Here is an 18,274-nt window from a genome sequence, read left to right as displayed (position 1 = left end):
GTTTTAACCTGAAAGAGGGTACATTTAGATTAGATAGTAGGAAGAATTTTTTTACTGTGAGGGTGGTGAGGCACTGGCACGTGTTGCTGAGAGAAGTCATGGATGCCCCACCCCGGAGGTGTTGAAGGCCAGGTTGGGTGAGGCTTTGAGCAACCTTATCTAGTAGGAGGTATTCCTGCCCATGGCACGGGGGTCGGAACTAAATGGTCTTTAAAGTCCCTTCTATGATATGTATCACGAGTCCAACCACTAACCTTAACGCTGCCAAGTCCACTACTGAACTGTGTCCCAGAGTGCCATGTCTACATGGATTTTACCTCCAGGGGTCATAACTCAATCACTTCCCTGGGAAATTCCAATGCTTGGCAAACCTTTTAGTGAAGAAATTTTTCCTAATATCTGATCTAAACCACCTCTAGTGCAACTGCAGCCTTTTACCTTATCCTTGAAAAAGAGACCAACACCCACCTCTCTACAACTACCTGAAAGTACAATGTAGAGAGTGATAAGGTTTACCCTCAGCCTCTTTTTCTCCAGACTGAACAAACACAGTTCCCTTAGCCGCTCATCATAAGACCAGTGCTCCAAACCCTTCACCAGATTTGTTGATGTCTCTTGGATGTGCTTCAGCACCTCAACATCTTTGTTGTAGTGAGGGGCCCAAAACTGAACACAGGATTTGAGGTGTGGCCTCACCAGGATTGAGTACAAGGGGGTGATTGCTTTCTTGGTCCTGCTGGCCCTCTTGGCCACCTGGGTACACTGTTGGCTCATATTCAGGTGGCCATTGACCAAAACCCCCGTGTCCTTTTCTGCCAGTTAGCTGTACAGACACTCTTTCTCAAGCCTATAATTTTGTGTGGGGTTGTACTAGAGCTGGCCATCCAACTATTTTTTTTACCCAGCAAAGGGTAAACCTGTTTAAGCCATGAGCAGCCAGTTTCTCTGGGACAATGTTGTGTGGAATGGTGTCCATGGCTTTACTGAAGTCTAGATAGACAACAACCACAGCCTTTCCCTCATTCACGTAGCGGATCACCTTGTTATAGAAGGAGATCAGGTTAGTCAAGCAGGACCTGCCTTTCCTAAACCCATACTGAACTGGACCTTATCACCTGGTTGTCCTATATGTGCTATGCAATGGCTTTCAAGGTGCTCTGCTCCACAACCTTCCCCAGCACTCTGGTCAGATTGACAGGCCTCTAGTTAGTTACCCAGATCCTTCTTTCAGCCTGTATTGTAGATGAGCATCACGTTTGCTAACCTCCACTCAACTGGGACCTCCCCGGTTAGCCAGGATGGCTGATAAATGCCTGAAAGTGTCTTGTTGGACACTTCAGTGAGCTCCTTTAGTACCCTTTGGTTGATCCTGTCTGGCCTCATAGACTTCTGTGTGTCTAAGTGTCAGGTCTCACACTTGGGGAGGAGGCTTTATCGCAATACATCCTCTGAAGAAGCAGTATCATGCTGTTTGCTGTAGTTCACACATCATAAGAGTAAAAATACTGGCATTATTGGGCAGAGAGAAAAGGTCCATGAACTCAATTGTTTCAGAAGAAAGTTTGAGGGTATTAAAAATATCTGTGTCGTAGAGAAGTGTGTAAATGAGATGCCACTTTTACTTGGGTTGATAAGATTTAAAATAATTCATCTCAGAAAAAATCAGTGCTGAACTATCAAGTAATACATTTATATATATATGTTTTGTTTTGTTTTAAAGGGGAGAAAGGCCTGTGTCTTTAATAGAGCTGGTAACTTAAGACAGCTGTTGCTACTCATAGTATTATTTTATTTTTTTTGTCTGCACCAACAATTTCAGAAATCAGACTATAGACACTTGAATAGAGACAATTTTGATACTTACTCTACAACTTCGGGAGCTGTTTAGTCAGTATAAGCCTTTTGTGTTTGGTTAACATTTGCTTAAACCAAAGCCAGCCAGCTGCTTCTGACTTTTCAGCTGTCACTGAAGGGAGATGCTCTCACCGCAGCCTCACCTACAGGCCGTACTAAATGTTTAGGGCAAGGGTTCCCTTGGAGCAGTTTATAACTGTAGTTAAAATAAAAGCAAATGCCTTTAAAGGAATTATCTCATTCCTAAATATATTAGAGAGTCTGAACCAAGTGAAATAACTTTTTTTTTTTTAAATCCTCAGAATTATTTTCCAAAATTTTATACTTTTGGGCAGTTATACTTTTATACTTTTATACTTTTTGGGCAGTTTGGACATGGATTTATAGAACGCTGCTCACCTAACCCTGTTCAGAAAAGCTTATCCACAAACAATGAATGGAGAATTTAGAATAACGTTCTTTCAAGTATAAATACATCTGGAATGGAATCATATAGCTCTTTTTAACTGTTTATAAGCACAAGTCTGATCAATTGCTGTTATTACAATTTTTTTGCTAAATATATAGTATTATTCTTTTTTTCCCTGCCTGCTATTTTTTTTAATTATTTATAAAGTAAACTGCAGTAGCTGCTGTGTAGTGTATCCTAAAGTATACAATTCATCAAGAAAAGACACTAGACCACAGCAATGAACAGTTTGATACAAATGGCAAATTTAACCTTTGAAGAATGGTTACTTGTTAGTAGCAGGAAACATGCATTTCTGGGTTAATTCCATCCTGAGCATGGGGTATTGCTAGCAAATCAACTACAGAAACTTTCCAAGAGTGCGTTTTGCATTACTGAATAAGTATTACATTTCCATGGCACTGATTTTTTTTTTTTTTAATAATTTTTTTTGTATGTGAATAATCAGTAAAATTGGGAGAAGGCAGTACTAAGGTAAAGGACTTGTAGGACATGGCTTCAGGTTTATATTACTGCAGATTTTTTTTCTTTTCTTTGAAACAGAATTATATGTACAGTCTGTCTGGATTGACCATCAATTGTTTTGGTTGTCTGTGACAGCAAGAATTAGACTGTGTAGCTCCAAGGGCTCCAGTCAGTACTGTATTCCCACTGTTTAGTTCTCTGATTCAGCAGAGATGGAAGAGAATTCTGCTTCAGGAGTGACTTGGGAGACTGTCTCCTTTTGAATGTGTGAAAAGGTGATGAATCTACTACGTACTCAATAGTCAAGTGGGTTGAGAGGTTCCATCGCATTCTTCTGGAATGGGCTCAAACACTGGGGTGACAAGCAGTTCTCCGAATGAGTGGTTTTATTTATCTGTTTGCTCTAGCTGTTTCTTACAGCTAGACTGTATTTCATGTGTGCCCCATGCTCAGAAAGCATAGCTTTCCTGTCATAGCTGCTGATGCTACGTCAACAGGGAATTACAGTTTAAATCAAAGTAAAGGATAGCTACTAGTACGGTGACTTTTGGCCAGTTGAGTTAAGTGTCTCTTGTATAATCGTTCAGATCATGAAATGAACATTATTTCCCTAAGCAAGCAACCAGGACTAAGGCTGGAGGTATGTGAAGATTCAATAGAACTACTACAGGTTTATCCAGTGTGTTTTTTGCTACAGGCTACTACGCAGTTGGGCATTCAAGGGCACTTTTCATGTACATATTTGCCAAGATCAGTATTTTCAGCTGAGGGATCGTGTTCTGGGTTTCTTACAGGACTGAAGCTATTTCGCATTTGACTAGCAGGTACTGAAATTGCAGTAACACACTAAACAACTCTGAAGCTGCATCCAAACATTCAGAAAGAGCCTAAAGAAGGTTTTAGATAGGGGGGTTTCTTATTTGTTAGCACTTGTAGGCTGAGCCGTTACTGGCATATATGGCCAGGAATAAATCAATGATATTCCTTGTAATTTTGTGTGGGAACACTGGATGTCAGCTAGTGGTGAGATAATGTCATCTGTGCTTTCAAATCCTGTGCCAGATATCTTAAGACGCAAGATATAAATAGAACATAATGGATAGATGGATAGATGGAGAATATGAATGATGCCTAAATAAAAAGGGAAGTGGGAATATGAAAAAAAAGGCTCAATATCCATCTCTTTAGAATATTCTATTCTTAGAATTTTTACTTATTTATCTTTCATTATACTATTGTTATAAAATGTTGTGGATTTTGTCAGTTGTCATTTCCATTTCTTGATCTTTTTTGTCTTCATTTGCTGAAGTGGTTAAGAGGAGTGGAGTGTAACAGCACTTATTGCTTTTTGCATTTCGTAGATAGGATTAACAAAGGTTTCTAGGTTTTTTTATCTTTAAATTTAGAAAACTACAAAGTTTCTTTCTTAGAAATGTTAACAATGAAAATTTTAAGTATGAATTTCCAAAGGCTACCAATTCAGGTATTTAATTTTCAGTTAAATCGCTACTTCTTTGCAAGACAAGGCAATTTTTTTCTTCATCTGTTGAAAAAAATATTATGTAACAAGTAGTACTCATTTATAGCAGGTGTTCTCATTTCTGTTGACTTAAATTTTAGTGCTTGTTTGCAGTAATAAAAATTCTAACTAATGTTGTTTGGAACTAGTGATTTTTAGTTGGCAGTCTTCACCAAGGAAGTGATTGTACTTTCTGAAATACTTGCTATGTTTTGGGTTGCCAGTGTGGTATTTAGAATCTTGATTTTCTTCAGAGTGCCTTTGTAGGCCAGCTTCAACACCTGTAGAAATGAATCTGTGTTTTGAAACTCACCTTTGGGCTGCGATCTCCCTTCTTTCCCTGTAGCCAAGGCAGACTGCAACAGACTGCAGCTGCAAGCAACTGCAACAGTAGTTTTGACTGAGAGTGATGTCAGGATTTGGAGCACAAGCAAGAAGTCCAACATGGGGGTCACAAATGAGAGTGACTGTTCTATTCTTTCTTTTATGAAATACTTAATGTTTTGCAGTTTGGAACTGTGGAGGTTGGTTTGTTCCTCATTCCATATTAAACGGACTGTGTAAACTTAGATTTGTATGAGCAGAGGCTGGGTATGTAGTTTTAATTTTTACAAGTCTGTTAAAATGATGTTCGTATTAGGTAACTCAGAATAAACTAATATATTTATTGCTAGACTATGCAAATGTGGAAGATGTCCACTTAAAAAATGGCAATTGAAACCCATATGTTATCTCATTTTTTCGTAGTTACACTTCTGTAATTTTAGTCAGGACAGTTCTGAGAGTTTGAGTTTTAAGAGAGCATTTCTCTCTCCTTATCCTCCTTTTATTTCAGGCTGAACATGCAGATTTGGGGGCAGACAGTTAAGGAGAAAAAGTGTAACCTGCAGTGTCTTTAATGTCCTTATATCTGTTTTAGATAACTGTTTAATTTGAACAATTACGTTTTGTTTTCTGTAGTCAAGTTGAGCCTTTCTCTCCTGCCATGCATTAAGAGTAATTTTTTTCTCCTAACAACAAGCTTAGTGTTTTGTACATTTAAAATACAGAGTTATTTTAAAATTTAAATAAAAAACAGTATTAGTATATGTGTTAGTTTAATCTTAACAAACCCAGAAAATTGCTGAAAGCTTACTGAGTATTGCTTATTCTGTTTTTCTATAACTTCTTTTCCTCTGTTGTGTGTTCAAACTATATGATACAATTTCCTCTATTTTTTTAGCTCTTGCATTTTATATTGTTCTTGTCTGTAGCTTGAGAGGACTGAAGGCATGCAATATGTGTGAGAAATTTCACTGTGTAAACCTGAAGTAGGTGTATATTTGTTTTCCTCAGTATAAGTATGTATGAGTATACATGTATAAGTACAGATAAATACTGTATTGTAAGTAACACGTTTTACTTTTCTTAAAAGAGCACATTCTATAGCAGGTACACCTATAACAAAATTTCTAGTATCGTGTCTACATAGGTAACTGCGTAGACCACATTCCCTCTTAAAGGCATTCCAAGTGTAACAGAAAAATTTATACTTTGTCTTGGCTGTAATTATGTGTTTTTTTTTTTTTTTAATTTTTCAGTGATTCCAATTACTTTTTTCTTGATATGTTAGGAACTGTTGTTTCACTAAGCAATATATGAATTTTAAGTTTTAATGCAAACATTCTTCTTGAACCTTTTTGAACCTTTTGTTTTTCCTTTTACTGGTTGTACTGGTTTTGATATTAGACTGTGCAGTGACTTCAGAGATGTCCTTATTTCTGCAAAGTTTATTCATTGGCTCTTCTGTGTGACATAATGTTATTTACTGGCAAGGGTTAAATAACCTAAAAGAGCAGAAGCATTTTGACAGTCTTTTTATCCATGGCTATATAACAGTGACCTGCTTTAGCCTTCACTGGCGCGTTCCTTTCCTTTGTTACTTGTTCCAAGGTAAAAATAAAGGATCTTCCATGTGCTATAACCAGTCTTACTATTTTTATGACAGTACATCCATCTGCTTGAAGTGTGTTTGCCTGCCATATACCGCGTATTTGCATTGTACATGCTTCAGATCTTTTCTTGGAGTCCTGTAAACGAATAGCTTTATGCTGTTAGTTTTACTCTTGATTTGTAGCTAACTTTCCCATGCTTAAGGCATAGTTGAGCTCTTATTCTTTTGATATTAGACTGTTTAGCGGTGTGTTTGCTCCTGCTAGCATCTTCTTCTCAGACTGGCTTTATCATTACAATAGCAGGTTCATTCATGTATTCATGTTGCAAGTGTTTCAACGCTACTTTAAAAGGTGGCGTGTAAGGTACATGAACATAATCTTTAAAAGAAAAAATATACTTCAAAGCTGCTTTTTGGCCTGCAGGATGGTCTTAGCAAGTGCGTCCAGACTTGACTTTAGTAGAAAGAAAATCCATGTGGTTTGTCTGTGGAATTTGCTGTTTGATCAGCCGCTGCTTCTGCTAAGGAAAGACTAATGCGTTCAAAGCTGGACATAATAGTTAGGTATGTGTAACAATATTATGGCCTTGTTAACTCCATGGTTGAAAATTTAATAGATTTTATGAAATAATTGGACAGAATTATTGTTTGCTGTAATATCAGTGAGTTGCTTGGTAGCAAAACACATATTTGTTTATAGCATTTCTGTGTTCTTTCCTGATAGACAGGCACAGAACATATCAACAGATTAGTACATGCCTATTTTTGGACAGCAGTAACTCTACACCCTCTTTCCCATTACTTAAATGCAGTTGTAATAGTTTATGTTCCGTGGATATCTGTTTTTACTCCAGCTAGTAGGCACGCTTTATATAGAGCCATATACTCTGGCCTAGAGTTTTGCTACATGTTTTTGTCTGTGACGAGATACTACCCAATATTTCTTTGGCTTCTAGGTTATTCCAGGCTAATGGAAAGTCTCTTTATTTGTCACGGTTTGGCCCCATCCAGCTAAATCTCAGCAGCTAAAGCTGTGCAGTTGAGCTTCCAAAATCTCTTTCCCTCCCACCCTATCCCTTAGGAAGAGGGGAGAGGGAAAGGAGAGGAAAGACTTGCAGATTGGAAACTAAAACTACAACTTTAATGGAATTATAATAATAACAATAATAATCAAAATAATTAGAAATTAATAACGTATATACAAATATATGAGATCATGTCATCTCCCCCACCGTGACTATATGTCACCAGAGCAGGCATGAGGGAATAGGTCCACAGCTAGGAGGGAGCTGGAGCTGGTTTCAGGAAGACATTTATCTGGGATCAGGAACAGCCAGACAGTTGAGGGCCTCACCGGGCATTAGTCATTGCAGAAGAGAGCAAGACCCTTGTGATCTCTCAAGTTTATACAGAATATGGTGTATATGGGATGGAATACTATGTTGGTCAGTTTAGGGTCATCTGCCCTATTTGCCTCTCCTTACAGGTGCAGCTCCTTTTCTGCCAGCTTAATTAAGTATAAGCATTGGCCTTTTTACATACTTTAGAGAAGGGTACTGTCTCAAAAACATGCGGTTAGTTTTCAGACAATGAACTTGCAGCAGCTGAGTTAGTCACACACAACACTATTCTTATTGCTGCAGTAGGGGTTTAGTTGCTACAAAATGTTAGGTGTTACTGTAAGTCTTTCAACATTTCTTTCAGTAAAAGTACTGTGTGATACCTGCTCATTACTTAAAGATGATAATGTGCTGAACTTCAGTCTCGGAAAGTGGTGACAGTCCATCTGACTCTACCAATAGGATTTATTTGGTTTAAATTGTGCAGATTTAAAATTTTAACTTCTTGATTAGAGTATAGAAGGTTGGGAAAAGAAGAACAATTGCCTTTGAGCTTTTTAAAAAGGAATGAACTTGAGGAATGGGTTGCTTAGATTCATATAAGAATTTTGAATGCTGAGATTTCAGTTTTGAAATAGAATACTTGGACATGAATCCTGATAGCCAAGAGATTGCCGATTTTGTTTTGCAAGGGAAAGGAACATAGTTTTAGCATTATAAAGAGGTCTCAATAGCATTATAGGATGATACTGACTCTGAAAAATAAAAGAAAAATGAACTTTTGTATTCTACAGAATATTCGTAATGGGTTCCAAACCAAAAACATTGTAAGGTACTTCATTGCTGCACATATGGAGGTTCATTTCTTGGTGTTGCCAAGGCTTTTACACTTCAGGGGAAAGCTTACGTTGTCCTTGTTAATGGGAATGGGTCTGTTCAGAAAAATTAAATACCTGGAGCAAATGCTAGATAGTTGTACTGCAGCCCCAATCATCCCTGCATCATTATTTTTGTTTATACTGTACTTGAGTATTTGTGGTAGGGTGTGGAAGTGAAAGATGTGTGTCTTCTAGGAACAAGATAAGGGACCTCCTTCTGTTTAGCTTGATCTGGTTAATTACTCACTGGTGTGCTCATAAGTCGTGCCACCTAGATGTGGCTATGCTGTTCACAGTAGCAGAGGATGCAGTACATACAGGAAGCTTTTTGTACTATTGGTTTGTCCTTATGTAAACTGCATTTGGGTTTCATCTCTAAGCTTTTCGTTTTTTTTTACAGAAAACAACAAACTGAGCCTTTTGTGGAATATTGTAATGAGGATATATGTTGCAAGAGGGCTTAGGGCATCTGCATTGTAGATGGTAGCTCTAAACAAACTTTTCCAAAACCATTGATTTTGAGAATGTCCACCTGCCTTCAGCTTTGCAGTATTAGGAGGATTGGCTTCCTGGATTAGTCTCAGATTTAGTTTTTAAGCTAGTAACATTTTCTAAACTGTGATTATTCACATTGTTATCTGCTTGATGTGGTAATAGATCACATATTGAGAAAGATGTTGAAAATCTCTAATTTTAAATTACAAATTTATGGAAGAATTGAGTGAAATTGTGTAAAATCACTTCTACTTGGGTGAATTTAATCATAATTTCATTAATGCTAATTAGGGAGTAACGAGCCTCAGCCCTTTGACTGTTTTGCCCCCTTGTTCACTGTCATGCTATGGTTATGTTTAGTAAAGATTTAGATTTAAATTGCCATGCTTGATGGCAGATAATGTTGGTAGTGCATTTTAGCAGCTCAGTACTTCCTTAATTGTGGACTAGTGCGACCACAAATGCCCCTAGTGCACCTGTAGGCTCTGGCATGACAGTGGTAGTTCACTGTAACCATGCAGCTTTGTTAGAGCTTGTTACCTAGTCTTGCAGTGATAATATTTTTTCCCGTGTCATATCTGGAGTCTGGATGAATCTGCTTGTATATTTGAATTAATGGGTTTTTAGTATGTTCTACAATGGCAAAGTTTGCCTCTTGACCATACTTAATTTTAGAGATGACTGAAATACTATGGTTGCAGTTATATTCTTCAGGCTACAGCTTATTCCTTATGGCTTGTTTCAATTTAAAAATACCATTTTTTGTCCCTCCTATGGGCGTTGTAGCTCATATTTTATAGCAGCTCATGGATTAAAACTGAAATGTCACAAGAGTTTGGTTCACAAGATTGGTAACTAACACTATCATATTTTAAATTCCAGTGAGCCATTGGGAAGCAAATAATCCAGAGCTTATCTGAGTATTTAAAGCTTTAAATGTGTTTGGAGTAGTTCATCTCCGAAAAAATAGCCTGATTTCTGTGCCTCTGTTGATGCATATGTTGGCATAAATAACTCTTTGCGATGCTTTGTCTATATGCTTGCCAGTGGAGAATAGTGGTTTGGTGGTACCCTTGATCTTCGGTAAAGTTCTGATCTTACAGTTTTTCAGTATTAACAGAGCAACCAAGACTTTGCTTCAAATTTTTGCAAATACTTCCATAGAAATTTGTTTTAACTGTTATTTTCCTAGAATTAAATGTCTCTTAAGTATAGAAACTGTGAGTTGCCTTGAAACTAACTTTTGTTTTAGCTTTTCTCGCTTAGTTTGTTTGCAATTTTTTGATAGAATCCTTAATGACTGCAAATGTTATTAGTACCTGCATGCAGCTTTGAAAAACATTAAAATAATTGGCTTTAGAAGAAACTTATTAGAGAACAAGCTCTTGAAAAAGCAATGAGTAGCAGAGCTGATGAAGCCTACTTACTGCCAGATTTATGCTCTTTCTTTCTTTCTCCTCCTTCCCTCTGCAGTGCCTCCCCTGTCTTCTGCCTCTTTTGCTGGCCATGCAGCAGCACATGCCATGGCTGGGCTTGGAGCTGTGTACTGATTGGCCGCCATCTTTTGGAGTGGTTCAGATGTGAGTCTTTAATACCTGCCTTTTCTACATAGCAGATATTGATTTGGTTGTCTTCTGCCAGCATCAGATTATTTTGGGGTGGGACTTGAAGAAATTTGTCTTGAGTCTGCTTTCAAATTTATTTGAAGCTAGTCAACAGATTTGAAAAGCAGACAGCTAAGGGAGTAATCAGCAAGAATCTGATGGAAGTAGTTCAGTGAATTATTGATAAACTACACTTGCATAAAGGAATTGTAATAGAGCTTCCGTTGCACAATACTTTTATCTTTCCTTTTTTTTCTTTACTAGTTTGTCTATGTGTTTTCACTTGTAACTTAGCTTTCTGTCTGCTTCCTTTAGTCTGTGAGAACTCCAGCATGAATCATGAGTGCACGTGCTCCTATGTAGTGCTGGACCACTGAACTGCAACCACAGCCTGAAGGCTGGAACATGAGCGCTCTGCTGGGAAATTCCATTGGGGAGAGAAGTTTTTAGAAGCTGCTTTTGTTTGGAGGTTGGAGTAAATAACCTCCTGAAATCACTTACACTCTCAAGTATCCTATGACCCTATGATCCTATTCCTAGGCAGAGCAGTGTGTTTACAGTGGGATGAAGAGTGAGAATGTAGATCCAAATTCCAGAAAATCCTTGGTTTCATACATGTTCATATTGCTTGTTCAGATTGACCAGTGTAGCTTCCTTACCTTCCTCTTACTGACTTTTATGGTGTAGGATTTTTTTATTTTCTTTTTTCATATGTATTAGGGCCTTTGCAGACAAGATCAAGGTTGGTCTTTCTTAAAGTAGCACTACTTTTTTGTTTGAGATGCAAGATGATGATTTATGAAGATGTTATTTGCTTCAAAGGTATCTGAATAGTCTGTCAGTCTGAAATAAATGGCAGGCAGGTATGATTAGAGTTTTAATACACAGGTATCGCACAAAAAGAAAAGCATGGTAGAATGTGAGCTAGAATAAGAACTCTTGATCTATCTTTTTCAGTGTTATGGCTACTGACAGTTTTCTGAGTTTTTTTGCCTTGAAAGAGGAAGTCTTGATACATTTTACAGTAAATGTTGATGAGTTTGGTATACCTGTTTTGAAAAGATTCTTGCGATGTTTTCCTAAAGATATTTCACTTTAACCTTTGAGAATTTTAGTTGTACAGAAACTTGTAAAAAGTGGGGGAAAAAAGCTGCTACCAAACCATAAATCTTCACCCTCCCAATATCCTCAATTTATATTATCCTCAATTACTGGTTGGGAGCTTAGCAATATGGATAAAGCCAGTAACATATCATAGGAACACTGATATTCTAGGCTGTGTATAGGTTGCAAAAAAGTACATTCTTTTCAGATACTAATAAAAGTGAGCCTAGTTTTCAGTATGTTTAGATCCAAAGAAAATATTATCTTTCTTATTCTGAAAACATACAGTGTGGGGGGTAGAGGCATGATGTGATTATTGTTCAGTTAGCAGTAGACCTTCATGTCTGAAAGAGATTAGTTGAATTTCTGAAGCCTTGCAGTTAGATAAAAGTTTTGTTTAGTCTCTTAGATAGCAGCTGTGACAGGAAACTAATTCAAAATAACTGTAATTTCAAGGCCCCAGAAAGTTGATAATGGGATTTCTTATTTTGGGGGGAGAGAAATTTCCACATAGATGGCTTTTGCATTTGAATTTTTTGTTCTCTGGTCCACTGTGGCACCTCAACAAAACTCAATCAACATCCTTTCTGTGTTGTTTATAGTGCTTCAGATTAAATACAGTATGAAAAAAGGTTCCTTCCTCCTAAGTTAGCTACATTTTGGTGTCCATGTCCCTTTCCCTATATATACTTCTTTCCAACAGTGTTTTTAATTTTTTCCACTTTCCACTGAACTGATAAGATGAGATGAAAGATAACCTTTTATATAAGCAGTCACAGTCATGACCAGAAGTTTGATTAAAATATAACTGCATGTAGAATATGAGAATATGCTTTTAAAATATGGTGTTATTTCTTCTGTGTTCAATGATCTGTTATCTATTAACGACAAATTTTCTGGACACAAACAATCTGTTTGGTGCTGATTTAATTTCTTAGTTGTATGGATTGGTTTAAGGGTTATGTGAACTCAATCTTACATGAAGGTGTCAATTGGAACTGTAGTTTTTAGACCACCATTTTTATGTGAGAAATATTTCTTTCTGTATTCATTGTGTATGTGAAAAAATGTAGCTTAAAAATGGGTTTTTTATTTATGTAATTGCCAACACTTTGGCAGACTTTCTTCCGTATCAAAGAACTCGGTAACGAGAATGTTCAGAAACACATCTAGAAATGCATCGGCTGCCTGTCCTTTGCTCTGCAGTATAAAAAATATTGCATCTTACCTGATCTAGCTGAATACAGATATAGTTTACATAGTTTACTTAAATAGAGGAAATGTAGTCAAGGCACTGACATCAGTGAAATGGGAGTGCAATGCAGTGATCACTCCCCAGTTATGGTGCAAGATGTGATTGAGTATGCGCAACGGAAGCATCCTTTTGAAGATGTTGAACAAAAAAAAAAATTGGGCAGAAAAGCACAAATATGTTCTCTGGAAAGAAACTTGAGAGAGAAAATTGAAGACCTCTTGATTGTGGTGTTTCTTGTTCTGTAGTTCAGTAACCTATCTTTGAAGTATTATAATCATGCCTTTTTGTTTATCTTTTGATGTACGGTCTTTTCTTTTTTAGATCAAATTCAGTTACCCAGGAATATGATTGAAAACAGCATGTTTGAAGAAGAGCCCGATGTGGTTGACTTGGCAAAAGAGCCTAGCTTACATCCCCTGGAGCCTGATGAAGTAGAATACGAACCAAGGAGCTCCCGACTCTTGGTGCGTGGCCTTGGAGAGCATGAGATGGATGATGATGAAGAGGATTACGAGTCATCAGCAAAATTGCTGGGGATGTCCTTCATGAATAGAAGCTCAGATCTCCGGAATAACATGTCTGTCTATAGGCAAAATCCAAGTGGATCATGTTTGGTGCCCTCTGTGAGGTCCATGGCAGTTTGCACAGTTGTTATTGCAATTGCAGTTGCACTAATAATAACGCTTTATCTTCTTCCCAAATGTACCTTTACCAAAGAAGGCTGCCATAAAAAAAATCATACAATGGAACTAATATACCCTTTGGCAACCAATGGAAAACTATTTCCATGGGCAAAAATTAGACTTCCTGGTGATGTTGTGCCACTGCATTATGAACTTGTCTTGCAGCCAAACCTCACTACTCTGAAATTTTCAGGCTCTGTGAAGATCATGGTTAACGTCGTCCGTGCAACTCAGAAGATAGTGCTTCACAGTTCAGGACTTAATATCACCAAGGCAACCCTTAGTTCAGCAGGAGGGCATCAAGCAAAGCCAGTTGAACTCTTAGAATATCCATTGCATGACCAGATTGCAATCATGGCTCCTGAGGCTCTTCTTATAGGACAGAATTATACTGTCAACATAGAATATTCATCTAATTTATCAGATACCTATTACGGCTTTTACAAAATTTCCTACAAGGATGAGAATTCTAAGCAAAGGTATGCCCACAAATGCAGTTTTGCTCTTCTGTCGTGTCTGGGTTATGCTTTGATATTAGAAATAATGAGTATTATTTTTTATATTGGTGTTTCGTCTAACCGATTCCTATTGAGCAAAATCAGTCTTTAGTAATCCTGAGTAATCTACTGGAAAAATGTCTTTCATGAATAAGTTCATTAAGTCAGGACAGTGTTTCCATCAGTTAAGTGTAGTACAGTTTTAAGTCCCTATAGCATGGCTTTTTGTTTGTTTAATTTTTAGCTTCTACCTTTGAAAATTTTTCCTGCATCTCTCGTGACCCTGAGTCTCAAGGCAGGAACTCGGGGAACAAAATCCCACCATCGTAGAAGAAGATCAGTTTTGAGACCATCTGAGGAACATAAACATTCACAAGTCCATGAGACCCAATGACGTGCTTCCCACAGTCCTGAGGGAACTGTGAAGGGGAGTGTTCATCCCTTTGTTGTTATCTAATTGTCCATGCAGTTTCTGGAAATAGAGCAGTGCAATAAATTGAAGAAGGAAAGAACAATATGAGTCAGTCCAGGACCAGCTGACAGGAAAGTAATTTTGAAGTGCCACAAAACGAATGCTTAATAAAGACTAAAAACACTTACTAGGTTGTGCTAAGAAATGCTGAGGTCTAAAGCTTAAAATAAAAGGTAGGTGATATGTTAAGGAAAAGGCAATAAAACCCGATGTTATCAGTGTTACAGATCTTTGCAACAGCAGAGAGTTTGTATGGAAGTTCACAGAATATTCAGAAGTAGATTTTGTTTCTAAAAAAGGGAAGGCAGAACTTACAATTAGTACCACCAACCTAACCTTTTAGAAATTGAAAATATAGACTTGAAATTATTCCCTGGGAAGAGAATCCTGCTGAGACTGTATTCATTTTTAGTTACTTAAAACAAGATCCTTCATTGAGCAGTTGCAAACTTTTTCAGTGAGACTCATTCAAGAACATAATGAAAGTGTTACAAACTTGGACATAATTTTTCTCTCTCCAGTGATGTATGATAACTATGCACCGCTAATGCATTTCAGGGACAGCTAGGATGCTGCATAACATAAAGATGTATTTCTATGCTATAGACAAAAACCCCAGAATCATTGAGTCATAGAATGGTTTGGATTGGAAGGGACCTTAGAGATCATCCAGTTCCAACCCCCTGCCATGGGCAGGGACACATCCCATTAGACCAGGCTGCTCAAGGCCCCATCCAACCTGGCCTTGAATGCTTCCAGGGATTGGACATCCACGACTTCCCTGGGCAACCTGGTCCAGTGCCCCACCACCCTTATGAAGAATTTCCTCCTTATGTCTAGTCCAAATCTTTCCCCTTCCAATTTAAAGCCATTCCCGCTCACCCTGTCACTACAAGCCTTTGTAAACAGTCCCTCCCTGCTTTCCTGTAGCCCCTTCAGATACTAGAAGGCCTCTATAAGGTCTCCCCAAAGCTTTCTCTTCTCCAGGCTTGAAGATATGTTGAAGATTTAGCACACCTCTCTAAGCATTAACAACGTTTAAATTTTAGTGAAAATTCTTTCATTTTTCTAGGATGAGCTCACAGTTTGCCTTTAAAACTCCCTTTATCTAGATGCTGGTGGGCCTATAACATAGTATTGAACTGTTCAAGAAAATAAGTTAGCTGCAACAGTTGTTTTCAGATACATGTGAAACGATGCATTCAGATGAACTATGGAACAGTAAGTTGGCTCTTGAGCTGGTCAGAAACTGAGATGAGGCAGGAATTCTTTTTAATCATGTTTTCCTGTTGGTGCCCACATGAGGTAGTCTAAGGGGCTTTAAGAGATCAAGACCTTTAAGAAATAAATTTGGGTTAAAGGGTTGTCGATCTGTTTCAGTTTTCCTGCATCTCTACTGGAAGTGGGTGTGTTTGTTTTATTGAGGTGCAAACATAGATGATTGTACAGATCCCCCTAGTTAATTTCTGTTGTTAAGCCTTTTATGTAAGAGTTATCCCTGAGCATATACTAAGACATTATAGTGTTTGCATGATCATTAGAGAGAACCCGTTGCTACTTTCAGAACTGCTGATAAGCTTCAGAATTTTGTTATTATTAAAACATTGCCACAAGTTGTCTCTGTGTTATGGAATGTTTTGGATAATAAAGAATCACAAGGGCATAGATTACGTCAGAAGAACATAACTACGATATGAAATGAGATGGAGCTAAGTATCTTATCACAAATACTAAAGACATGCAGTACTATGAAGTAAGGGATAGTACGAAGACAGCAAGTGTAGCAAGTGTAGATTCAGAAATCACTTGAATTATTAGCCCCTTTTTGAAGCTTCATAGGTTTTCCTACTGGGATGCAGCTGAAGCTTTCTTTTATCCTGATATTTACTGAGGTAGAAAGACAAAGTGTTACTGTTCACAGAGGGAAAAGATGATCTGTCAGTAAATTCTTGAGTTTTTGTCCCCCTTTTGTCCAGTGCTACCTGCTTTAGACAGGAACAGGATGTGGCACATGCTTTAACTGTATGCACTTCAGTAAATCCTTTTCAGGTAACTCTTTGCTGATATCTCGTCCATGGCCTTGCCTGCCTGTTCTGTTATGTCAGGCTTTGCCTCTGTATACTTGATGTCACTGGTTTTAGAAATGCTGGATGCTTTGACAGCCTCTGTTGTTACTGCATTTACTGTATAAAACTCAAACTATCAAGCTGCTTTTGCAAGAAAATATCTATTCTAGTTTAGTTCTATTTTCTTGTGAAGATTTTTTTGTATTGCCACAAAAAAATTATCAAATGGCAAATAACTCACTGTTGCGAGATGGAAATGAAAAAAAAGTTGGATCTTATTTATATTTTTATGCAGAACAATTCCTTATTAACTTTTATTTTCTGTAGAATTTTGGGGTGAAGCATAAAAAGAAAAAGAAATTTAACTTCACCAACTTCAAGATTGTTGGTCAGAAAAGAGTAAGAAGTCAAAAAGTGGCATAGAGATTAACCTTATGAAATGTCAGCAGTGTGCCTCTTCAGAAAAACTGTAGTTCCAAAAATGTTGGAGTCACGTTGCAGGAAAAAAAACAACCCCCAAAAGACATGGATAGCCTGGCAGTAGGCTTAATAAACAAACAACTAAACAAAAGAGTAATGCAAAATGTTTTCTCCACTGCTTTGCTCTAGTAAATACAAGGCTTAAATTTGCAAACTTCTTGTTGAATTCCCAGAGTTGTCTTGTGAGTCAGAATACAAGTCAGAGATGCTCTCCAGGAAAGGCTGTGCTTTCTACAGCTAGTTAGTGTCAAAATACTGGAGAAGGAATGTAGACTTCTGAGAATTTCTCTTGAGATACAACTAGCTGCTGGGTTACATGCAAGACAGTGCATGAACTTACACAGAATCCATTTACTAGCCATCAAAGGGAGAAGGCATGCAGTTAGATGAAATTTGGAAACATCTTCAGGAGGCGGCAGAACAATTAGATGAAAAAGCTTCTGTGTAGTCCCATCTGCTGCTGAACTTTAAAAATTTTCATTTACTGGGCATGCTCACTAATTTAACTTCTGATCTCCTTTTAGTCCCTCTTACTGGAAACTGGTTGGCTTATATTTTGGGGATTTTCTGTAATTGTATTATTCCAGGTATATTCTTCTTTGTTAAGAAAGCAAAATAACAGCTAAGCAAATTAATCCTCAAATAAATACATTTTTTATGGTTTAAAAAATCTTTCGTTAATGAAATATTTATGCTGACTGGAGTAACCCTGTCTTTTACCATTCAGAAAGCTTCTTTCATAACAAGCTGTTGCAGGGTTAGGGGGAAGGGCGTGTGAGTGACTGTTCTATCCCAAATAGACTAATGTGTATCTTTTTTTATAATACTTAATTCCCTCTTCTCTGCTTTTCCTATTAGGTGGTTTGCAGCAACTCAGTTTGAACCTCTGGCAGCAAGATCTGCTTTTCCGTGCTTTGATGAACCAGCATATAAAGCTACTTTTTTAATCAAGGTCAAAAGAGATGAGAAACTTACCTCTCTGTCAAATATGCCAAAGGTACCTGCTTTTGTAGAGGAATTTTAGTACATAGGTAATCCGTTTAAGTGCTTTGCATTGTGTTTTTGTTGCATTAACATCCTGGGGATTGACTTGAGCAGATAACGTTTGAACCGTAGGGTGTTAGAATGAAATGACTGTCTCTTTGTCAAAGAATTGAACT

The 18,274-nt window shown here is 37.6% G+C and overlaps 1 protein-coding gene across 2 annotated transcripts in view; it reads left to right on the top strand.

Annotated features, from left to right (window-relative positions):
• The window catches only part of LNPEP (leucyl and cystinyl aminopeptidase), a 54,334-nt gene that overhangs the window by 5,061 nt on the left and 30,999 nt on the right, over positions 1-18,274 (top strand). Inside the window, exons 2-4 of one of the 2 annotated variants that reach the window (XM_054053769.1) lie at positions 10,427-10,533; positions 13,238-14,078; positions 17,973-18,111. In XM_054053769.1, coding sequence (XP_053909744.1) covers positions 13,261-14,078; positions 17,973-18,111 — 957 coding nt within the window. In that variant the 5' untranslated portion in view covers positions 10,427-10,533; positions 13,238-13,260. The remainder of the gene's footprint in view (positions 1-10,426; positions 10,534-13,237; positions 14,079-17,972; positions 18,112-18,274) is intronic. The other variant, XM_054053768.1, reaches the window with a different exon arrangement.

The sequence above is a fragment of the Cuculus canorus genome, chromosome Z, assembly GCF_017976375.1.
Source record: "Cuculus canorus isolate bCucCan1 chromosome Z, bCucCan1.pri, whole genome shotgun sequence".
NCBI lineage: Eukaryota > Metazoa > Chordata > Aves > Cuculiformes > Cuculidae > Cuculus > Cuculus canorus.
Note: the sequence above shows the minus strand (reverse complement) of the source record. Positions and strands in the feature narration are given on the sequence as shown.